Genomic DNA, 25,599 nt, shown 5'->3' on the forward strand with positions numbered 1-25,599 from the left:
TAGCAGTGGAGGTGGAGAGAAGTGCATGGATTCAAGTATATTGTGATGAAAGATGTAGCAGTGTTTAACCAAAGACTAGAAAGAGGAGGCCCTGGTTTCTTCCTTGAGTGATTAAATGCATAACTTGAGGGTGGAGCAAGGGGAGTTTAAAGAAGGACTAGAAGTTATGACCACCTCAAATCCATTAAGGCAAGCAGAGCCAAGGGCATACTGAACCTATACCATGCTCAAATATTCATATCTAATCTCTTACCCTTATTTCTAAGTTTAAATACGATTTCACCATCAAACCTGGTCCCTCCCAGATATGATACCTTTTCTGACTCCCTTTATTTGGACCTAGATTTTGATGCAAAATTTCTAGTTTAACTAGCCCCTTCCTGCCTCCATCATCTCCATAAAGATGGCTCCTGTGCATCTTGCCCCATGGGCACCCAAAAGTTCTCCTCATCGAAGGTGTGGTAACTAATATCTAAACAAACTAAAAGGGAGTGTCCGGTGCCAGTGGGACCAAAAAAGCCTCCTAACACACCTATCTACTATGGAATCATTAGTATTTCAAGAGCCATAAGAATCATTTGCCCTAGTAATAAATAAAATTGTAGCATTCTCTACAAGTTCAGCCCAGAATTGTTGGCATTATGCTCATATCATATCACTCAGTAGCAGCAGGACCATATTAAAAACTAGGTTTGTGGATCCCCGGTCCAATACCTTTCCATTACATTATATTACCCCACGTCTTTCTATAGAAACCATATTTAAAAATGGTGCACAAGAAAGCGTAAATCTATCATTTTGGGGGGTTATTGTAGGTTAAAAAATATTTACTGACTGCTCTAACAACCTAATCACCACATGTAATATTATATCTATGGAAATAAGCAAATGTGAATAAACAGCCAACGTATAAATGATTTTTGTAATAGATACAAGAATTTGTAAACTAGTTAAGAATGTTAATCCTCCTACTTGTGTTTATTTTCTCTGTGGCTTTGAAAAATACTAAATAAGTGAAACTAAAGGGAAGGACAAGAAGCAAGGACGTTTTCCCTATATCAAATTGCCTGTTTCTCTTCTAAGTTGATTCTGAAAGAGTCCCTTTGGGTTCCCTCTCTTTTTTTCCCTTTCTTCTTCTTCTTCTTCTTCTTCTTTTTTTTTTTCCTTTTTAGGGTTGCACCCAAGGCATATGGAAGTTCCCAGGCTAGGGGTCTAATCAGGGCTACAGTTGCTGGCCTACACTACACCACAGCCACAACAAGGCTGGATCGAAGGCTCGTCTGTGACCTACACCACAACTTATGGCAATGCTGGATCCCTGACCCACTGGGTGAGGCCAGGGATTGAATCCGCATCCTCATGAATACTAGTCAGATTCATTTCCGCTGTACCACAATGGGAACTCCCATTCCCTTTCTTTAGCAAAGACTTGTGGCCATTTCCTAGGTTCTCTCCATCGAACTCTCCCTTATCTAGAGTGCCAAAAGGACAATTCCCAAGTCAGCTTGTCGTTGTTTAAATACACATCATGTATAATTATACAGTGAAGTTTTTTACTATTCTATATAGGCTGACATATTTCAAAGCAATGTCCAAAAGATGCAGAAAGCTTTTTATATTAATTAAGATCCACATTTATATTGAACCATGAATGACTCCAATTTTCCTTCTCTTGATAGAACATAATATATGCCTCTAGGGAAAAACAACCAAAAGCTGAGCTTTCAAAGAAGTAAAAAAATTAAAGTCATATTACAGGTAAAGATTGGACTGCAAACATATCCCACAAATTGACTAAAAATTAGAGGCAACCTTCAAACTGGAAATAAAACTTTAACAAGCAGAGGATCTGCTAGAGGATTTAAGTTTTAAAATAGGAAGAGATAACTGTCATCTGTTACAGATGAAGGTCACTAGCATGAAGTAGGGAAGATCTTGAGTTGTTAGCATCTGTCATCAGAGGCCAAGGGACCTCATGAAGATGCAAGCTCAGAACAAGGACCAAGGAAGATGACCATCACTATAGGGTGGCATCAACTGCAATCACTGACAAATAAATGAATTAAGTGAATTAAGTGACTTGAGCCCTTCAAATGTAATTAAATGACTTGAGCCAAATTCATTGGTGGGTCACTATATTTCACATATAATAAGTTGTTTGTGTGTCCAGTTATTTGAGATTTTTTTTCCTCTGGGGCACTAGTCTTCCATTGTTTCTTCCTGACCTCCATACATCCTACCTATTGAACCCATACTTCCTACTCATAGAATTTGCTCCATAACCCTTGCTGAATGAGCAGTGGTCCAGGTCCCTGTGTCCCCTTGGCCACAGCTGACTGAATAAAAGCTGGGCACACTGGGCTAAGAGCTTTCTCCAAATACAGACTCTAGTCAGTTACCAAGTGCTCAACCTCAAATAGGAGGAAATATTATTCCAATGGGGTGGCCATATGGGGTTACAGGCATTGACACACAATCAAGACAAGCAAGACTGCAGAGACATGTCAGAGAATGAAATGGATTTAGAAGTAACAGAGACTGTGTGCTATGCTTGTGGGAAAACAAGAGAGAGAGAATGGAGAAAGCTGCTACCTTGATTTTTGCTGACTTTTTGATTCCCAATTGCAATCTCTCATAAGACCAATGAACTTTTGGCCTTCAGGTCCTATAACATAACCTTTCAGATTAGTTCATGTGAAGCTCTGTTTCCACCAAACAATCAATATCTGGATAAAATACCAACTAAAGTCCACTGGTAATATTCCTACCTTTCCTCAACTAAAGGAAATTTTCCATAATTTTGAAAAATCAGATTGCCCTAGAGTTTGAAAGCAGCAGAGAATAAGAATACCCCTAATATTGTGCATACAGCAAAGAGCCAAAAAAAAAAAGTCTAGTTCCTATGCCCTTCACCAAAACATTGTCATTTAGTGGGTTTTGCAAGAAGCCCAAGTATCTATATTTTTAACAAGCATTCCTGTTGAATTTGAGGAAGGTGATCCAGTGACTACACTTTAAGAAGTGCTGCTCTAAAGCCTCATTCATTCTTGCTACAAAGATCTGTGTACTTTCAAATTCCTCCTAAGAAAAATGATATTCATTAAGTGCCAACATTCAAAAGTAGCAAACTGTTGTTGGAAACACATATTTGTTTGAAACCCTAATAGGGAAAATTATTGTTTCTGTTATATTTTCTGCATATACATGAAATTCGCGTTTCATTTCACATTAAAAAGGATTTTGTAAGATGGCCTGTGGGGGGGAGGGGTGCCTAAATACAATTTATATCCTGTTTCCATTTAAAACGAATTTAAATTGCCAAAGAGCTAATTTACAGACTTTGAAATATAACCAGTGTGTAACCTGAAGATTTCATGTATCATTACAACTAAGAAAATATGACTCAATGATTTTAAATGATACCAAGGAATTATTTATGTTAGAGAATAATGGCATTTTAGTTAAATAAGAAAATGTACTTTTCAGCAATGCCTACAAAACTAGGTAGGGATGCAATGATAGGATATTCAGGATTTACTCTTTTAAAGTAACTTATTGTATTTTAACAAATACAATAAAAATTTCAAAAAGGAATAGATGGGGTAAATGAGGCAAAAATCTTGATAATTGCTGAATCTGGAAAATAAGAATATGGCGGTATAGTTCATTGCTTTCTACTTCTGTGTACACTGAAGAAATAAGTGTGTGAGTTTGGATAATGCAGCAGCCACACAAGAACCACACATAAGTTTGGCACCATACAAATTAGGATTATCACCAACACCACAAAGGAAAGATAACAGAAGCCCTTTAATTTGGGAATAGAGATGAACTTACCTTTTGACAATCCCTGATAAGTGAGAGGAAAATGAAATCAAAGGCAGAGCATGTGGAAAATAATTTCTTAATTATTTGGAAGATATTTTTCATTTTCCTGAGGTATATAAAAAGGTTTAATTCAATACAGAAGAGACCAGAAACAGTATGGTGAGGGGTAAAGCACACTCAGAAATGACATTCTTTTTGATCTCTAAACTGTGAAAGCATGAGCAAATCACTTCCAGTTTTTGTACTTTTTAAAAAAATCTTAAAATGTGCATGACAGACCCATTTCCTGGCCTCAGTGTGACTGTGGACCACCCACCACACACAAATTCCAGTTATTAATAATACTAATAAGTCTTACTTGATAATAGTCCAATTATTGGATAGATTTTCCATATCAATTTTAGGAAGAAGAAAAGAAAGCTGGAGGGAAATAAAACACAGAGACAGTTATATTTGAAGAACGGGAAATAAAAGGATCCAGGTCCTTAGGTGAAGATTATCATATGGCATTTGTTATCCCTCCCTGGTATTATGGGCAGAGTTGTAACTAACAACACTGATATAGGTTTATTCCTGAGCTACCCTTAGTGTCCTCGACTTCTGCAGACATTGGACCTTCCTTAAAAAGGGCTGTCAAAACCTCAAGAAATCCAGTTTTCAGGTCCTAGCTATGACATCATCAGCCACATAGCATTTCTTAGCCTCAGCTTACTCATCTATAAAAGAAGAGTGTTTCACTAGATGATCTCAAAGATCTCTTCCAGCTCGAACATTTCATATCGCACTGATTTCCATTGGTGATTTGTTTATCTTTAAAATCCTTGGAGCTTTATTTTGTATTAGCTATACTACATAGTCCTGCAAAGGAATGAGCCAAAGCTAATTTTTGTGCTTAAACCCAGCTTGTGTTCGCTAATACAAGCTGGGTTTAAGCACAAAAATTACCTGGGGGGAAACAAACTTGAGAAAAGAACTGATTCTTTTGCAAGGGCTAAAGATATCTTAATTCTTTCCCTTTCTTAAAGTAGTAAGTGCTAAGACATGATTTCCTGGTAAACCTCCATCAGAAATAGAAAGAAAGAAAGATATGTAAATGCATAAGTCAAGTCACTTTTAATACAAAATTTAAAGTAGGAGTTCCCATCAAGGCACAGTGGAAACGAATCCGACTAGGAGCCATGAGGTTGTGGGTTAGATCCCTGGCCTCGCTCAGTGGGTTAAGGATCTGGTGTTGCTGTGAGCTGTGGTGCAGGTCACAGAGACAGCTCAGATCTGGCTTGGCTATGGCTGTGGCATAGGCCAGCAGCTGTAGCTCCAATTAGACCCCTAGCCTGGGAATATCTATATCCCGAGGGTGCAGCCTTAAAAAGCCAAAAAAAAAAAAAAATACAAGCAACTTTTCTGGACCATGTATATGGAAAGGACACTTTAAATCTGCTTTACTTGTAAGCACAAAGATATATGCCTAAGAAATATATCTGGCCAGTATTACTTTTAAAAAAGGGAGAGGGAATAAAGAGTCCAGATTTTATCTCATTCTAGCTCTTATTTTAAAATAGAAGTACTGAAAGCCTACAGTATTGTACACTTTGAGACATTTTATTTGCAAAAAAGAGATAAAGCATATCCTATTTGTGGCTTCAATACATTTTACCACTCATGCATTATGTAGACATCTCAAATTGTAAAAGAAAATATTTATGGCCTGCAAAATGATTTTTGACTGTGGTTTTGAAATTTAACATTTCCAGTCTGGATTCTTTCAAACTTTCTGGTCATTTACTTATAAGTAACAAGTGCAATTCTTCATTTTTTCTATGGTGAGAAAAGAATTGCTAAAACGACTGGAATGATTAAACAAAACAAATGAAAGTGAGATTATAAAGGAACGAGACATCGTGATATTGTCTCCCATAATGTTTCAACCACAAATAATGGTCAATCGAAACCTATCACATATAATCATTTACATCATCTCAACTGAAGTCAGAGAGAATTAGGCCTGAAATACCATCTTGTAAAAGGGAAGTCTGTGTCACAAAAGATACTGAGCATGGGGAAATTACTGACACAGAGTCATCTGTTCCCCAAACCTCCCTCATTCCAAAGAACTGTGAATATACAAAGGAATAAAAACAAAGGACCAGTTCTAAATGCAAAGTCTAGGTGGGGAAAAGGGAACAAAAAAGAATGGGAAAAGAAACCTTCCTCTTCCCCAAACCTGGGACATTCTTCCTTTCACAGAGACTCCAACCCTAGCACCAAGGAAGAGATCAGCAGGAAGGGCGCTGCTTGGGTGGGAACACCCCTCTGGGACTGGTCTCCAGGAGTCAGGCCAGAACTCTGCTCCTGAAACAGCACAGCTGTCTGTGTGGGCGCAGCACTCTCTGAGAAGGTCACTGTGCAAACAGGACACAGGGCCCAGCAGAAAACCAGTTGGAGTCATGGGCAGCCTAGCACCCTTTTCCCATTTTGCCATTTCCTAAACCTGATCTCAAGAAATGCTATCATTCCTACAGATAAGAGGTCTACCTCTTGGAGGATAACTCCCCATACTCAGGGTACACTCTGACTTGACCCTGATACTCACATCTACTCTTTCTTTTTTCTTCCTCTACTACCTTTAGCACAAAACACTCATTCTGTCTCAATTCAAAACAAACCCTGTCCCATGGACACGTCTGGTCGACATGAGCTCATTCATGAAATTAAAGTCAGAGTAAACTCAGTCCTCTCTTCCTCTTTTCCCCGTCCTCTGTTCAACCTCTAACTCAACCCTAAATCAAAGCTGCCCCTTGGTAAATTCCCTCCATAAAAGGGGAAACAATGTGTTAAATTCCCCAAATGGCTATTATGCCATCATCAGACATGTCCTTTTCCCATTCTGGATCACAGGGGCAGTCAGAATCAATTTTTTCCACCACCATGATGCACAGACTAGTCTATCATCCATATCCCCATCTTACATCTTAACTCAAAAGCCAAGTTCTTAAAAGGCCCAGACATTTCAGAAGGGCTGTTTTTCCCCTGGGCTCTGACTTTAAATCTCATCCTGATAATAAGGTCTCCTCCTTGATCACCCCCTACCCAAAGTTTCCGTCCCACCCACTTAAGGATATGCCTCCCCAATGAAAGACTCTAATTCAGAACATATCTCTGCTCTGGGAATATTTACTCCCACTTTCTCCAACCTTTATCCAAAAAGCATGTGTACCAGTAAAACTTCAACTCTTTCTCCCCCCCCAAAAAAACAAGTGTATAAGCCTTATTTTACCAAACGTCCATCAAAACACAACATTCCATATTTCTCTACTGTCTCTATTATTGCCGTATGATATCAAGAATTCATCTATTTCCTGGGTATTTTCTTCAGTCCTAAAACTATAAGCACACGTTATGCATTAATGAACCTATCACAGGTAATAAAAGTGCAAAAAAAAAAAAAAAAAAGATGGGGAAATAACCGTCTTCTCCTCCTCTCTGTTCATTACCCCTGTCCTCACTGCACGCATAGGACTATTTAAATTTGTTGTTTCTATCCTTACAAGAACAATGTAAATTTTGCCTAGTAAAGCTTCTCTCTGTTTTGTTGATTCAAAATTGGGAGGAAGTACATTCAGAAGAGATGAGATTGTCCATTTCAAAAAAATGTATAATCATGATGGATCTCCCCATAGTTGCTTGGTCTTTGAAGTCTAATTTGCTCAAGTTAGTCCCCAGCTAGAAACTTGAAAATAAATAAAATCAAAAAGGAGTTCCTGTTGTGGAGCAGCGGAAACAAATCCAACTGGGAACCATGAGGTTGCGGGTTGGATCCCTGGCATTGCTCTGTGGGTTAAGCTGTGGTATAGGTTGAAGACAAGGCTCAGATATGGTGTGGCTGTGGCTGTGGCATAGGCTGGCAATTGTAGCTCCAATTAGATCCCTGGACTGGGAACCTCCATATGCCACAAATGTGGCCCTAAAAAGCAACAAAAGAGAAAAAAAAGAAAAAAAAGAAAATCAAAAAAATTTAAGTCCATAAATTAATCATCACTTAGAAGTCATCTGCCCCCTGAGGCCAAATGCCTCAGAACTGAGGGATTCGCTGAAATGAAAGAAAACCTGTGGAGTCCTAAACTCCAATTACATTTCACCACAGACTCATTATTGTCACTTTCCTTTAGCAAATAGGGTTGGCTTGGGTTGCAAATGTGAAAGATTTAAGAAGGTTTTAAAGGAACAAATCAACCCCCTTTTACCCCAATACCACTGCCAGCTCTTCCTACTGACAACTTAAAATTGATCATTTCTTATCATATATAACTCTCCCATCTACATGAGCCATTATAGCTCACAGGCTCTGAACTCTACATATATTCTTTCATTTAATCCAGTCCCAAAACCTGACAGGTAAATTTTAACATTTGCATTACACAGATGTGAAAACTGAGACCCTAAAGGAAACTAATGGCAAAGAACTATGTCAGTCAACAGAGTTATTTAAAATAGGCCATGATAATCCTTTGTTAATACTGTAAGTTACTGAGTATCTTAAAGATTAAATGGATGTATAACTCCTAAGATTTTTTAATTAGAACATTTTAAAATGCATACCTGTTTTTTCCTTGAATTTGCTCTGGGAAACAGGCCTGCTGACAACACAGATGTAAATGGAGAGCAGCATAGCTCAGGAAAAGGGTTTGGAATAGATGGCATTTCCAGAACATCAAGATCTTTCTTTTTTCTCCTACACCAAGGGAACATAGAATGTAATTTACATAAAACAGAATGTAAAATATAATTGCTGTCAGGATTGAAAAGTTAAGGCCAGCATGCACCACTCTGTGACATTAATATCATATAAAGTATAGAGCAAAGGTCTGTGGTGTACTTTCTGCACATCAAAATAAAATATATCAATTGATATAAATCAATCTTCTATAGCATTCCATCTGTGGAGGGGGACTTTCAAAAAAAAAATCACCAGGCCGGGAAACCCCATTTCAAGCACTTTTGATAATTTTCCTTGAAGTTAAAATACAGACTACAAAATTATTGATGCAAAAATCATCCTGAGAAGTTAGACATTGTTTTGCATCCATTAAATTGATAAAGTCTATAAACATTTAGTGAATTTCTCCCTATGCTATTTTACTAATCACTTTTCGAAGTTATGGTCTATTAATTATAGCTGTGGTTCATTTCACTTCAAATTTCATTCACAATGTTGCCCACACACAGTCTGTTGATTTTTCAAGTGCTTATAGATACTAAACTGCAAGACAGTGTTTTTGAGGAGGTGAATATAACTTCCTAGTATAAATGTACTCTAGTCCACTGCAGAGTAATTTTAACTTCAGTGAAGTTGAAGCACTTTGAAAATCTGAAAAAAGTACCATTAAAATGTATGAATATAAAGGACTATAGATTTTTGTATTGTTGCAGCCTTTTTCTTTCTTAAAGTATGTGCAAGATTGTGAACTCTAGAGGCACTTAGTGCTGAATGCTGTGGAGACTGGGAAACCTTTTAAAGCCTCTATTCTTTCCTGCTGAACAGCAAGACTGCTCAAATGTCAATCCGTGCTTTGCCTCTCCAGGGTCGCTGTAAGACTCTATGTGGGAGGTGAATTCATTTATTCTATGATTTTTTTAATATATAACAGAAGAAGGTTTTTTGCTTTTTTTTTTTTTTTTTTTTTTTTTAATGCAGGACCACGAAGAAAGAAGGAAGATGGGGGTGGTCAGCCTGGAGCCTGGCCTCCTAGTTCACACGGACCGGCAGAGGCGAGAAATCCGGAGCTCTCAATGAAACGGTGATGCTATTTATAAGGCGCTGGGAGATCGCAATGTCCTGCTGATCCGGTAGGAGCCAGCTCAAAGGGAATTGTCTTCAGAGACTTTGACAAACTTGGCCCAGCTCTGGGCACATGGCTCACCCCCTAGGACCGCCTCCTCACCCCCTCGCCGGCAGCCAACCCAGGACACTCCCCCGCGCCCTCCGAGGGCTGCCTACCTGTCTGCAGCACAGCCGCGGGTCCCGTCCGGAGGGGGCAGGAGCGCCCGCGCGTGCAGCCAGGGGGCCGGCGCCAGGTCGCGGGCGTCGCCCCTCCCCTGGGCAGCGCCGCACACCTGGGCGGCCAGCGGCGAGTCCCGGGCAGCCGCCCGACCCGCGGCGCTCTGCCCATCTTGCAGGGAAGTGGTCATTGTCGCCGGTCGGGGGGCTCGGGCGTCATGGGAGACCCGGCGCGGGGGGAGAAGGAGGTCGGGCGGCTGGAGGCGAGGTGCCGGCTCGGCAGCCGAAGCGCGCTGCAGGTGCGGTGGCCTCGCCGCCTGCGCTCCGGGCCCGGGCGGCTCAGACTCGGGGCCGAGCAGCAGGCGAGGCGGCGGGGGAGGGGAGGGGGCGGAGGAGGAGGGTGGGGAGAGGGGAGGAGCGGCCGGTGGGTGGGGGCCTCGGGCGGCGGGGCGAGGCGCGGAGGGGGCGGGGAGGGCGCCGGGTGCGGGGCTGGCGGCGCGCGAGGCCCGGGGCGCTGGGGGGCGCTGGCTTGGGGCCCTTGTTGTCCGCGCCCAGCCCTGGCTGCCAGCTCGCGAGGCCCCGGCCGCCACCTCCCCAGGTGGGAGCCCGAACGCGAGGCTGAGCCCGAGGTCCGGGCGGACCCGCGCTGCGGGAGGCGGGACCCATGTGAGGCGACGCTCCCGCTGGGGTAACCTGGCCGACAGCCGGCTGAGCAGGGGTTGGGGCAGCGCTCACCCCCCCAGACCTTTCATTATTCTTGCTCTGCTATCTCAGATCACCTCAGCTGTCGCCGGGCCGCCATGACAGGCCCCACCGTGCCGGGAGGCCAGGGGGCCAGGTTTGTCCCAGTCCTTCCCCCACGTGCCTCTTCTTCCTTCCACTCCACAACTAAAGACACGGGAGGGGGTAAGGGAGTGGACGATCAGGGAGCAGGAAGTGCAATCAGTGTAGAAAACTCCTGAGATGTTTGAGAATTCTTAATAAGGTATGGGTAAACCTGACACTGGCTTGAGAATTAGAAAAATTACTAATTTTCTTCTGATAAGACTAGCTATCATTTAACGAGTTCCCACTCTGCCTAGTCCTGTTCAACCTCACAACAGCCTCATAAATCTAGATGCTTACCCTTTTTAGCAGATAAGGAAATTGGGGCTCAACGTCATAGAGTACCTGGTACAATAGTACTAGTAATTGGTGCAGTCAAGCGTCTAACCCAGAAGATTCCACCTCCCAAATCCAGACTATTTGAAGTAGAAATTACATTACATTCACCGTCTTAGATAGAGCAACCTTGCTCTGAATTCTGGGTGGTAATTCTGTTTCTGCTTTTCCTGTAAGTGCCCCCAGCCCAGTTCACTATTTGAGATTTCCAAATGTTTTATACACTTTGTTTTTTGACCAAATTAGGTAACATCTGTTCCTGGCTTCTGTTTCACCAGGTTTTCTTAACCTTCACAACCTCTGCCCAGGGAAAGGCAAACACTGCCTCCTAAAGAAACTGGCACAACCCCCTCCTCCATATCCGTGTGTTCACACACACGTTGGCACCAACCACTGCTGACACCCAGGGGTCACTAACCCCCAGCCCGTGAGAAACTTGGAGTACTTCCTGGAGACAGAAAAATTTTGAATCAAAGAGCTTACAGAATCCAAGGTCTTCCGTTGTCCTGAAGTCAAAATTAAGACCCAACAAAAAGCAGCACTGGGCAGGGTCACACAATAGATGTGGTCTCCAGGACGCTTATAACAATACAATGGCTAAGCCAAGACAAATTAGTAATACTAATCATGATGATAGCTAATGTATTGGTGTTGTGTGTTGTGTGCCAAGCAGAGCCCTCATTCACATCCGATTCCCTGAAGTGTGGTCTGGATTCTATGTGTAGGTTTTAAGAGAGTTTAATATAAAAACCTACAGATGGGTTGAGGTCATCCCAGCAAAATAAAAAAAGAGGCATGTATCTGCAGATACCTTGAGCTAGAGACATAAAGAAAGAAATACACTTTCATCATCATCAACTCCATAAGTCATACCTGTTTTTATCCAAAAGCCTTGCAGCCATTGCTCCTGTCTAAAAATGATATAGTTTGAGCATTCTAACAGAAAAGTGAATCAGTGGCTGAAGTTTGTCCCCTCCCTACTCTGGACAATTCCTTCTATCTCTCTCTCTCTCTCTCTCTCTCTCTCTCTCTCTCACACACACACACACACACACACACAAAACACATGTGTGTGCGAGCATGCAAACACAGCAGGCTGTCTTTTTGGGAGAGAAGAGATTAAGTGGAAAATATTTTGTTGAAATCACTGGAAATACTATTTCCCAATAGTGTATACTGCTCTGCTTCCCAGCAGAAATTTTAACCTCAAGAAAGAGTATTTGTTGGGTGAAGTTGAGGTCTCAATTGTGTCTTCCCTCTCTGGGTAGCTTCTCATTTAGTGGAAATCCAGAGAGTATCCATTTGCAGGCTTTATGCTCCTCCTCTAACCCCCATAGGTAAAAATTGTAATACCTGCAGGCATCAGAGGCAAAAAGGAAAAGAACAAATCTCTGAGGAATGAGAATCTAAATAGTTTTGCCTTGTAGATTAACATTAAATACTGAATTTACTCCCAGACACCTTGAGGATCTATATCAAGAAGGATAGAATTCACTAGCTCAAATTTTTTTTTTTGTCTTTTTGACATTTCTTGGGCCGCTCCCACAGAATATGGAGGTTCCCAGGCTAGGGGTCTAATTGGAGCTGTAGCTGCTGGCCACAGCCACAGCCACAGCAAAGCAGGATCTGAGCCGCATCTGCAGCCTACATCACAGCTCACGGCAACGCCGGATCGTTAACCCACTGAGCAAGGACAGGGACCGAACCCGCAAGTAACCTCATGGTTCCTAGTCGGATTCGCTAACCACTGCGCCACGACGGGAACTCCCCACTCACTCAAATTTTGAAGCAAGACAACGAAAGAACTAATTTTTGTATACAAAAGATTTACCGAAAAATAATGATTCTAAATAAAGAACTATGCAACTTTATGTAGATACAGAATACTGTCGGACCTAGTACAACCTAAAAGTATACAGAGGCATTTTTCTGTCAAAAGGGAAGTTAAAAAAAGAGATTTTCCTTCCCATAACTAACAAAGATACCTGAAACAATAGGGAGATATCTTGGTACCAAAGAACAAGTCCTCTCCTAGTGGCTGTGTCCCTTTTGACTTGAGCCTATAAAAAGGCAAAGGGAGCAGTTTGTCTCCTGGCTCCTTCCCCTATTTGTGAATTTTTTCCACCCCTTTGTCTCCGGGGATCCTAGCCTTCCTACCCTTATGAAAAATGTGTCTTCCTTGCTTATCTCTCCCTTTCTCACTGAATCAAATTTCTTAACCCTTTATATTAGGAAAGAGAAAACGGGTACAGAAAAGAAGTTCACAAACAAAATTGTGATGACTTATCACAAGGCAAACACTGATGTCAGGTCATGGAATGCATTATTGTCAGTCCTTAAAAGCCCGGCCTCCAATCCAGGTTTTCAGAGTAATCACCTCATAGTTTACCCATAAGTATCCGTTTCTACTCACAATAGAGTACACTGTCTGGTTTGCACCTTAATATAAGTGGGATGATGCAGTATGACCCTTTTGTTTTTGACCTGCTTCCTTTAGTACACAATATTTATGATAGTCTCCCATGCTTTTACAATTATCTGTAGTTTTCCCAACTCTTCTATTGTATGTAAATATCACATTTTTTAATCCATTCTACTACTGATAAACAACTGGGCTATTTCCAGCTTTGGACTGTTATTAATAGTGTGGTGGTGAATATTTTGCACCCTTCTCTTGGTGCACATGTGGATACATTTCTGCATGGCATATGTACAGGAGTGGCATTCTGAGGTTATGGTGTGTCTGTGCTTATCTTCTGTAGATACTGCCAGTTTCTCAATCGATTTTACCAGTTTTCACCATGACCAGCAATGAATAAATTTCCCCAGTTCTTCATATCCTTGACAATTGGAATATTATCAGAACTTTTACAATAGACATTCTGGTGCACATATAGTGATATCTCATGGTAGAATTTGACTTTTCTTAATGAGTGATGACATTTGAGCACCTTTTCATGTGATTATTTGCCATTTGGACATTCCCTTTTGCTAGGTACCAATTCACATTTCCTGCTCATTTTATGATAAATTGTTTTTTATTATTCTTCTGATATTCTTGTATTCTAATATTTGAAATCACTATCTCTTTGCTACTTATGTTTTGTTAAGACATTCTGTGTCTTATATCTTGGATCACCAAGTGGTATCTTTTGCGAAACAGAAGTTCTTAAGTATAATATAGCTAGATTTATCTTTTTATGATTATGTTTTGATCCCACTTAGAAAATTCCCCTATATATTGCAGAAATTTGTCATTTTGCTTTTCACATTAAAATCTGTGATCCACCCCAAACTGATTTTTTTTTTCCTTGGGGTATGAACATGTGAAGGTATAGAGGTTGTTTTATTTTTGTTGCCATAAATCGATAATTATCACAGGCTTATTCATTAAGAGGATTATTCTTTCCTCAGAACTTTGTGGCACCTCTTTTGTCATAATTCAATTGTTTATCTATCCTTGGGTCTTTTCTGGCCTCTCTCTCTTCCATTCCTTTGGTTTATTTATGCCATTATCACACTGCCTTGATTACTATGATTTCTAAAAGGTCTTACTATTCCATAGAACAAGGCTTTTCACTTTATTCTTCACCAGCCTATTAATTTTAGAATTAGAGTCACAAGTTCTACAAAGACCTGCTGGAATTTTGATTGGACTGTATTAAATCTATAAGTCAGTTTGAGGAGAACTATATTAAAAAAATATAATGGCCTGGTCCATGAAATTGGTGTCTTTCCACTTGGTTGTAACTTTAATTTGATGCAATGATGTTTTATGGTTTTCTGCATAGATTCTTGCACATGTAGTATTAAACATGTTCTTAGATATTTGATATTTTTACACTATTTTGGATACCTTTCTAAAATTTCATTTTCTATCATTTGTTGTTGATGAAAACAACTGATATCTGTGTTGATCTCTTTATCACATAATTATCTTCACACATTAATTCTAAAATTTTTACTGAAAACATTTTTAGATTTTATATGTATGTGATTATATTATCTATGAATAATAAGTTTTATTCAGGTCTTTCTAATTTTATATCTTTAATATTTTTCTTTAGTTTTACTACACTGCTTAGGAGTTTGAGTACAGTGTTGAATATGAGTGTTGATAGCACAGATTCTTCTTATTCTGAGCTCAAATGGATGTGTTAAATATAATATTGTCCTACCCTTACCATATATATTTTTGTCAGATAAGGAAAGAGGGTTCCCTCATATTCCTTGTTTGCTAAGAATTTTTATTGTGAATTGATATTGGATATTATTAAACAGCATTTCTGTATCTACTGGGTTGATTATATAGTTATCCTTCTTCATCTTATCGAAGTAATGAGATTTTTTTTAATAGTAAACTAAACTTGCATTCCTAGAATAAACCCTACTCATTCTTTCTTATATATTTTTGATGTTTACTGATACTAACTTTTATTTTTTGCACCCTGCTCATGAATGAGATTGGCCCGTAATTTTACTTTCTTGTGATTCTTATGAGGTGTTGATATAAGGTTATGGTGGCCTCATGAGAGGTGAGGAGTGTCCTTCTTTTCATCTTTCCTTAAAGAATGTGTATCACATTGGTGGGTTTTTTTTTCCATAATAGTTGATACAGTTTACTTATAAAGTAATTTGGCCACATGATTTTCTTTACAGGAAATTTTTAAATAAATAACAACATTTTTAATAGATATAGGACTGCTCTAAATTTTAGTTCTTCTAGTGTTGATTTTGATAAGTAGCTTTGTTTAGGAATTTATCTCTTAAAAACAATTCATATTTTCTTCTCAACTTTTAGTCCATATTCCTCAATAAAAAAGGGATGAAAAATATATATATACCTGACTTATCAAATTATATTTATTTACCTTTGCTGCTTTTCCAGACAATGCAAGGATATTAGAGTACTTTTATATAAAATGTCCAGAATTAGCAAATCTCTAGAGACAGAAAGTATATTAGTCGTTACTTAGGGCTGTATGGGTTGGAGGAAGATGGAGAGTGAATGCTAATGGTTATGTGTTTCTTTTGGGGGTGATGAAAATATTCTAAAATTAATTATGATGGTTGCACAAATCTGCATATGTATTAATATCCATTTAATTTTAAGTGGTAAATCGTATACGTGAATTATATCTCAACATAGTTGTTATGTGTGGTCTTTTATGACTGCCTCCTTTAACTTAGCATAAGCTTTCAAGGTTCATACATGTTGTAGCATGTATAAGTATTTTAATCCTTTTTTATTGAGGAATAATGGTCTGTTGTGTGTATATACATTTTGTTTATCCATTCATCACTTGACGGATATTTGGATTTTTTCCACTTTTTGGCTGTTGTGTATAGTGCCACAATGAACATTTAAGTACAAGTTTTTGTGTGGACATGTGTTTTCACTTCTTATTGGAGTTGTGGAGCTATATGGTAACTCTGAGTTTAATCATTTAAGGAGGTGCCAGAATATTTTCCAAAGTGTCTGCGCCACTCTTGACTAACACTTGTTATTTTCTGTCTTTTGAGTATAGCCATTCCAGTGGGTGCCAAGTGCTTTCTCATTATGGTTTTGATTTGCATTTCTCAAATGGCTAACAATGTTGAACATCGTTTCATGTGTCTACTGGCCATTTGAATATCTTCTTTGGAGATATGGATATTCAAACCCTCTCCCCATTTTTCAGTTGAGCCATTTGTCTTTTTATTACTGGCTTGTTAAAATTCTTTATGTATACTAGATAGAAGTCACTTACAAGATTTATTATTTGCAAATATTTTATTCATTTGTGGGTTATCTCTTCACTTTCTTGATGATATGTTTAATCACATTTAAATTTTGATAAAGTCCAATTTTTTTTTTGCACTTGTGCTTTTGGTATCATATCCAAGAGGTCCAAGGTTACAAATATATACACCTATATTTTCTTCTATCAGTTATAGAGTTTTAGCACATTGAAGTCTGTGATACATTTTTATGTATGATGTGAAAAAGGAATCCACCTTTTTCTCCATGTATGTATTCAGTTTTTCCAGCATTATCTATGAAAAAGACTTTTTTTATTGAATTATTTTGGCATCATTGTCAAAAATCAATTGACCACAAATATGAAGATTTATTTCTAGACTTCCAATTCTGTTCCATTGATCTATGTGTTTCTCTTACCATACTGCATTCTTTTTACTATCATTGATTTTTAGTTAGTTTTGAAATTGGGAATTGTGAGTCCTCCAAATTTGTTCTTTTTTTGTTTTTTATAAGATTGTTTGAGCTGGATCTGTTAAATTTTCTATTGAATTTTAAGATCAGCCTGTCAGTTTCTACAAAGGAGCCAGCTGAGATTTTGATAGGGATTGCACTTAACCTTTGGTTCAATTTGGAGAGTATTGACTTCTTAAAAATATTGTCTTCCCGTATGGATGGCCAGTAGGTACATGAAAAAAATGTTCTACATTTCTGATTATTAGAGAAATGCAAATCAAAACTACAGTGAGGTACCACCTCACTCTGGTCAGATTGGCCATCATTAATAAGTCTACAAATAACAAATACTGGAGAGGGTGTGGAGAAAAGGGAACCCTCTTGTAGTGTTGGTGGGACTATAAATTGGTACAACCACTGTTAAAAACAGGATGGTGGTTCCTCAGAAAACTAAAAATAGAACTACCATATGACCCAGTAATCCCACTTCTGAGCATATATATAGACAAAACTATAATTCAAAGGATACATGTGTTCATAGCAGCACTATTCATAGTACCTAAGTCATGGAAACAACCTAAATGTCCATCAATGGATGACTAGATTAAGAAGATATGGTACATATATACAATGGAGTACTACTTATTCATAAAAAAGAACAAAATAATGCATTTGCAGTAACATGGATGCAACTAGAGATTCTTTTACTAAGTGAAGTAAGTCAGAAAGAGAAAGACGAATACCATATAGTCTCAGTTATATGAGGAAAATCTAAAATATGGTTCAAATGAACCTCTCTACAAAACAGAAACAGACTCAGAGACATAGAGAACAGACTTGTGGTTGCCCAGGGGCAGGAGTAATGGAATGGGAAGAGCTGAGAGTTTGGGATTAGTAGCACAAAGTATTATACTTAGAATGGATAAACAATAAGGTCCTACTGTATAGCACAGAGAACTATATCCAATTTCCTGGAATAGATCACGATGGAAAATTATATTAAAAAAAAGAACATATATATATATATATGTATGTATGTATGACTGAGTCACTTTTGTGTACAGCAGAAATTGGTTCAACATTGTAAATCAACTATAATTAAAATAAATATATATTAAGTCTTCCAATCTATGATCTTGGGATATCTTTCCATTTATTTGGGTCTTCTTTAGTTTCTTTCAATAATATTTTGTAGTTTTCAGATTATAAATGTTGTATGACTTTAAAAAAATTATGGGAGTTCCCGTTGTGGCGCAGTGGTTAATGAATCCGACTAGGAACCATGAGGTTGCGGGTTCGGTCCCTGCCCTTGCTCAGTGGGTTAACGATCTGGCGTTGCCGTGAGCTGTGGTGTAGGTTGGAGACGTGGCTCGGATCCCGCGTTGCTGTGGCTCTGGCGTAGGCCGGTGGCTACAGCTCCGATTCGACCCCTAGCCTGGGAACCTCCATGTGCTGCGGGAGTGGCCCAAGAAATAGCAACAACAACAACAACAACAATAACAACAACAAAAGAAAAAAAATTATGACTAATTACTTTATCTTTTTGATGCTAATGTAAATGGAATTGTTTTCTTAATTTCATTTTTGGATTATTCATTTCTAGTTTATATAAATAACATTAATTTTTGCATATTGATCTTGTATCATGCAACCTTACCAAACACAGTTCCAATAGGTTTGGGGTGGGTTTTTTCAATTTCTTAAGATTTTTTTGTATGTAAGATCATATTTATAAATAGAGACAATTTTAGTTCTTCATTTCTAATCTAGATACCTTTGATTTTGTCTTTTGTTGTCATTGTTGTTCTTTTTCCAGTACAATATTGAATAGAAGTAGTGAGAACAGATACTTATCTTGACTCTTATTGTAGGGGGAACAATTCAATCTTTCAGTGTTAAATATGGTATTAACTGTATGTTTTCATATATGATTTTTATCAAGTTGTAAAGGTTAATTTTTATTCCTAGTTTTGAGTGTTTTTATCATGAAGAAGTATAGGATTTTGTTCAATGTTCTTTTCTGCTAAGCTTCATATTTAAAGGATACTTTGCTGGCTATAGAATTCTTGGTTGGCACTGCTTTCTTTCAACAGTTTGGATATATCCTTCCACTGCCTGAGCTTAATTGTTTATATTGAGAAATCAACTCAGTCTAATTGTCATTTATTTTGAAAGTAAATTGAGTCCTGTTTACCCCCTTACTCTTAAAGTTTCCTTTTCCATTGGTTTTCAGCAATTTTATTGTGATATACCTAGGTGATGATATTTATTTATTTAGCAGTTTGTAAGTGCTCTTGGATCTATGACAATATTTTTTGTCAATTTGGAAATGTTTTTTGCCATTTTCTCTTCAAATAGTGCTCCTTCCCCTTTTTCTCTTTTCTCCCTTTCTGGGATTCTAATTATATACATTTTAGAACTTATCACTGTGCTCTTCTTGTCTTTTAGCTTTTCTCATGCATCACCAAATTTTTATTTTTCCGTACTTAATTCTAGGTATTTTTTTCTGACATATCTTTCTTCAGCTGAGTTCAAGCTAAGTCTGTTCATTCATACATAAATTCATGTAAATTTATCCTTTTTTTAGAATCTAAAAATCCTGTTGAAAGTCTCAGTTTTGTCTCTAATCTCCTTGAAAATAATAGGTGTTATTTAGAATATGTGTCTGATAATGCCAATATTCGAACCCTCTATGTGTCAATTGTCTGCTATTGTTATGTTTGATTCATGAGTGTCTCTTTAAGCTATGCTTTTATTTATTTTTTGGTTTTCCTGACATCGATTTGCAAAATAACTTTTAGAAATAATTGGCACCCTAGGATGATGCTAGCTTCCTTTTGAAAGGATTATTATTGCTTCTGATGCTTCCTGGAAGCAGTAACACTCAGGAATTATCTCATCTGGTGATGACTCAAAGCTGAGCTCTAAGTCCTCTAAAGACTTACTACTGCAGATTTGCCATTACTGCTAGAGTACATTTTTTGGGTGACCCATCCCAAATCAAGGGGCATTAACCAGGACACCTTTCTCTACCTTGATAGTGCCCTATTGTCATAGCCCTCACAAGAGTATAAAATTTGCTCAGCCTTTCAGAATTTTCTAGAATTGACAAATGCAGTTTCATCATCAAATCTTAACCAATTCTGTATTTTATTCCTTTAAAACAGGGCTTTTTTGTCCTCCCTGCTTATAGCTAGCTATGCTAACAAAGCAATTAGTAATTGTGGGAAAAGCTTAAGCATCTTCTCTCTGATTTCGGAGCCATTCATTTTTTTCAGTAGCTTCTACAAGATAAAGTCCATGCATGAGTAGTATAAAGCACAGCAGAATAATAGTAACAATTTAAGGTCTTCTAAGATAGGAGGATGGTGCCATGGGCAGCCAGTGCAGGAACTTATTTTATAGGAGCACAATCTATTGCAGATCCCATTATCTTCTGTTAAGTGGCCCTCTACCATGAATGGCCATTTTAAATAATCTTTGTGCCTAATTAAAAATGAAACTCCTAGGAGCAATAATTGACTTGGCCTGCAAAAGCTTCCTGTACTTCCTATGAATTTATTCATCTTCATCTACAACCTTCAGATGTTCAACCTGATCCATGTAAAAATTTTGGCATGCTTGTAAGTTCCTACAATGCCCCAGTTAAGTCCCACTACTAATAATGTTTGAGCAAATTTGTACTAATACTGCCTGTGTTGCTCTTGCTTTGCAGGAAGAAATTTGAGGCCGTAAAACTATCAAACACTTTTATGAGCTACATTCCATACAATATCGTCACTTAAGTGGAAAAGAAAACCGCAATACTCCAGGGAACATGCTTTATTCTCCAGTCCTGGAAGCATGATGTTTAATGAGTACCTACCAGCACACCTGTGCATGCCTGCCTTTACTGGATCAAAAATTTGCATTCTCTCAGACTTCTGAGCTCCAGATGGCTCACAGAGATTCTGCCACCAACTCTTCGTAGGAAAGTATAAAATATTTTATATTTCAAATTTTATTGCTTTCAGTGTCTTGATATAGTTCCCTTCTCATTAATTTTTTAAAGCATAAACTAATTAAGTATCTCTTCTTAAATAGCAATGTCAGCAAAGCCAAAGACTAGCCTTTTTGAATGAATGTCTTAGGTGACCATCAGGGTTAGATTTTTAAAGTTAGGACGAGAGAGAGGGAAAAAAGGAAGTGAAAAAAATTGAGATAGTAGCAATGAAAGTTCACTCAATGAAAATTCACTTAGGGGAGTTCCCGTCTTGGTGCAGTGGTTAATGAATCCGACTAGGAACCATGACGTTGTGGGTTCGATCCCTGGCCTTCCTTAGTGGGTTAAGAATCCAGCATTGCCCTGAGCTGTGGTGTAGGTTGCATACGTGGATTGGATCCTGCGTTGCTGTGGCTCTGGCGTAGGCTGGCAACTACAGCTCAGATTCAACCCCTAGCCTGGGAACCTCCATATGCCGCAGGAAGTGGCCCTAGAAAAGCCAAAAAAAAAAAAAAAAAGAAAGAAAGAAAAAAAAGAAAAAGAAAATTCACTTAGGGAGCATTCTGCAGGAACTGAAATCTCAGGTCTCAGATTTTAAACCAGCAAAGCGCCATGGGTTTAGGCCTGAGAAAATCTGATAGTATATCCTAAACAAATGCTGCTATACTCTTCTTTCCCCAAAAATTCATTTTGTTTATATTCTAAGGAACTTGGATTTTCCAAGAGAATCAGAATATACCTGCAAATTTCAAATGCTTATATGAGAAAGCTCAGTGTCACTACTGTAGTCCATTTATAGCAAGAATGCAGATCCAAAAAGCCTGCATTCTCTGTATGAGTCCTATGCTTGGTTGGAGGTTATTTTCCTTTCCTTATGCTCAGAATTGACTTTGACTTCCTTCTGTATATTTTGGTTGTTGCTGTTATTTTATTATTATCTTGCTATATGTGTGCTACCCACCTCAAATAGTCTTTGGAATGAATCTAGTAATGGGTGGATAGATATATAACAATAGTTAACAGCTTATAATTACTAATCACTCAGCAGTTTTGTGAGGAACTAAAAGACCTGCAGAGTAGGTATGGACAAAACTAAAAGAAATGTTATTTTGTAAGCTGTTTTGACTCTCTATTTTCCTTTCTATCATGTCTATCCAATATGTCTTGAAGGCTGTCTTTTAATGGACATTCAAACACCAAAGGTATATGGGGAAGTGAGAGAGAGATTTCAGTCTCCTTTCTAGTGCCAACCTAGTACTACTTAAGTCTCATGCCATCTAAAGCCTATCTCACATGTCCTCTTCTAATCACCGAACGTCTCTCTCATAAGCAAGTTTACTTCATGTGCAGATGATGCCTAGATAATACGTATGCCCTTTGTTTAAGGATAAGATGAGTCATGTATTCCTTTCTTAAACATTGATTTTAGAGTGTATTCTTGTTGGGTATGGTGTTCTAACAGAAAGCCAATCCAGGCCTTGTCTCAGCCTTCAAAAAATGTAGAAAACATGTTAGCAAACACATAAATTTTTAGAAGTACAATCTACAACTTAAAATTGGTGTGGAAATAATGACATTTTTTGGCTTGGTAATGAAATCTAACTTTTGGCCCTGAGCTGTTATCTTGCCTAATGGCAGCTACTCAGTTGCGTTCATCCTTTTTTATCTAGTGATTCCTCTCTGCCTTATGAGGATTCGGATGTTCTGGTCAGAATTTAGTTGAGTTCTATCCATTTCCTCAGCGTAACCCTCAGCCTAACCATGAGATAACACCTTTTGCAGAGATTCGTGGCAATCATTTCCATCCCTACCTTTAGAATCTACAGGAATATTTGGGAACCTCTTCTGCAAATTCTTTAGGCAATTGAGGAAAATAGGAGAGGTATATCATTCTGTAGCCTCTCTTGAACTTGATTTTCCAGGCATCATCTCTTTATGCACATGTATTAAGAAAGAAAGTCTATCTTCCTGTTTTAGAGACTGGTCTATCTGGCTGTCAGAACCCAAGTCCATCAAATATTTGAATCTTTTCCATTCTCATTCTGATTCCATATAGCTACCTGGTTAGACAATGCTGAGATGTCACTTTGTTTGACAGTTACATTTTCAGTAACTAAGAAAATTAGAAAATTTCAGTAAATAAGAAATTGTTCATTCTGGTTTCATATACCAGCATTAAGGATGTTGTTAGCAAGTATCATATGCATTAATCCAATCAATTCCAGATCATTTTTTTAGGTGTTCAGCATATTTATTTCCAGAGTAGGTGATTAGACTCTGGGCTGAGGTGAATTTAGATTCTAAAACTATTAACTCCTTGAAGGTAGAGACTGTGTTTATCTTGTTCATCACATTTTATTTTATTTTATTTTATTTTATTTTATTTTATTTTATTTTATTTTATTTTTTCTTCTTAGGGCTGCAGGTGCAGCATATGGAAGCTCCCAGGCTAGGGGTCAAATTGGAGCTTCAACTGCCAGCGTATGTCACAGCCACAGCAACACTGGTCTGTACCATGTCTGTGACCTATAGCACAGCTCAGAGCAACGCTGGATCCTTTAACCCACTGAAAGAGGCCAGGGATCAAACCTGCATCGTCATAAATACTAGTCAGTTTCTTAACCCACTGAGCCACGGCAGGAACTTCCATTGCTCTTTATTTTAAAGTACCTAGCCCTTAGTTGGCATTTGATATATCTGGATGAAAAAAAAAAATTACCTTCTCAGGCTTATTGGTAACCAGCTACTCAACTGGACTCTCTCCTAATGGCATCAATCACACTATGAAAGATTTCTTTTGGACTTTTTGGTAAGCTATATTATTCTCATCTTATAGATATAAAAACAAAAACTTAGTAAAATGACTTGCTTACTGTCGCAGAGCTAACAAATGACTTTGGAGCTTAGATGTAGAAAATTCTAAAGCCCATACCCTTTACATTGCATCATGGTGCCTATAGGAATAAATCAACAGAGATCACAGCTAAGTGAGAGTTATCGAGTAAAGCTTCTTGGAAAAGATTTAATTTGAAAGTTTTGGAGGTCATGCAACAACACAGTATCAGCAAAGGTGGAGGGGCAAGATATTACATGTTATATTAGGAAAATATTGAGTAATAAAGTTCAACTTAAGTGTATAGGCTTTAAGTTATAGGATAATGGACAATGAATCTAGAAAAGTATGACAGAGCATTAAATTCTTGAATGACAGACTGAGGAATTTGAACATTCTTTTATAGTAAATAGGAAGCAAACAAAGGTTTTTACAGAAGATATAAAACTTGATTAAAGCTATACTTCAGCGTGATGATTCAAGTTGACATGTTCTTCACATGAAAGTAAGGAGACTAATTAAGATATTGGTGAATATACTGCATATAATGACAGTAAGGATGGGACAGCAAGGGAGAAGGCAGATCACTTAAAGAGCTCCGAGTCTCAAGGCAACATAGGTAGAAGAATGAAGCACTAACAGAAATGGAGGAGTTAAAATAGCTGGTGTAGGAAGATCATGCTTTTGGTTTTGTACACATTAAGTTTGTATCGCTTACAGTTTATCCAGATGAAGATGACCGGCAGGAAGTTGGGATGTGAGACTCGCTTGAAAAATCTCGGCTGGAATCACCTATTTGGGATTCTTGTGCAGGTAGGCAATAATTGAAAATCATAAGGTAGATGAGATTATCAGAAGCAAAGGTATGAGAAGTGAAAAGTAAAGACTTGAACAAACCTCAGGCAGGAACATTTAGGGGACAGAAGGAGGAAGAAGAAGCCTCAAAGTAGACAGAGAAGGTGGGGTCAAAGAGGTAGGTAGTTATTACTTCCCTCAGGGGGTTATTTCTGCTAGTTTCAAGACTGAGAACTACTGTCTTAGTTTAATGATAGAAAATGATGGAAATAGCTAGGAGGAAGTAAGTTGGTAAATATGGATTAGGCCAAGGCAAATTTGATGCACTGAATAGAATTTTTTGCAGCCATTTACTTTTAAAACTTCTTTTTACAATGCTACTTCAAAATTGGTTTATTTTCCCAGGTATCCCCCCACACACTTTTAAATAAAAGTAGTAGGCGCTACTAGTAGATAAAGAATTCCTGATAAATTTTTAAAACATTCAGGAATATTCTGCTGAGTTTTAAACTTGTTTCAAATGTGAATTGTATCACTAGCAATTGATTTTATAGTAGACTTTGAATCAAAAATAGTCAGTTAATTGAATGACTTTATCTCAGCTACTAATGTACACTTTTCTCTTTCTAGTATTTTGTATCTGAAATACTAATCCCTCTTTGCCCTCTGGTTTTCTGTCTTTAGTAAGTTAGATAATAACATTTTACTTTTTAAAAATTCCAATTTGACATAAGTAGCAGTTTCTTCTCTAAACTTTAATAGTGCTAAAGCCACAGAAATACTCTTCAATATTCAGATTTGGGGGGGGG

At 38.1% G+C, this 25,599-nt stretch overlaps 1 protein-coding gene and 1 long non-coding RNA gene across 3 annotated transcripts in view; one reads left to right on the top strand and one right to left on the bottom strand.

Annotated features, from left to right (window-relative positions):
- Positions 1-10,555, bottom strand: part of GRB14 (growth factor receptor bound protein 14) — a 128,191-nt gene extending 117,636 nt beyond the window's left edge. The window contains exons 1-2 of one of the 2 annotated variants that reach the window (XM_047772751.1): positions 9,824-10,555; positions 8,425-8,557 (exon numbers count right to left, since the gene is read on the bottom strand). In XM_047772751.1, the coding sequence (XP_047628707.1) occupies positions 8,425-8,557; positions 9,824-10,014 (324 nt within the window). In that variant the 5' untranslated portion in view covers positions 10,015-10,555. The remainder of the gene's footprint in view (positions 1-8,424; positions 8,558-9,823) is intronic. The other variant, XM_047772752.1, reaches the window with a different exon arrangement.
- Positions 9,900-25,295, top strand: LOC125123240 (uncharacterized). The gene is made up of 4 exons (XR_007134013.1): positions 9,900-10,122; positions 20,896-21,154; positions 23,890-23,971; positions 24,716-25,295. It is a non-coding gene; the product is annotated as an uncharacterized LOC125123240 (long non-coding RNA).
- The last annotated feature ends 304 nt before the right edge of the window (positions 25,296-25,599 follow it).

Source organism: Phacochoerus africanus, chromosome 3 (genome assembly GCF_016906955.1).
Source record: "Phacochoerus africanus isolate WHEZ1 chromosome 3, ROS_Pafr_v1, whole genome shotgun sequence".
NCBI classification, from domain to species: Eukaryota; Metazoa; Chordata; class Mammalia; order Artiodactyla; family Suidae; genus Phacochoerus; species Phacochoerus africanus.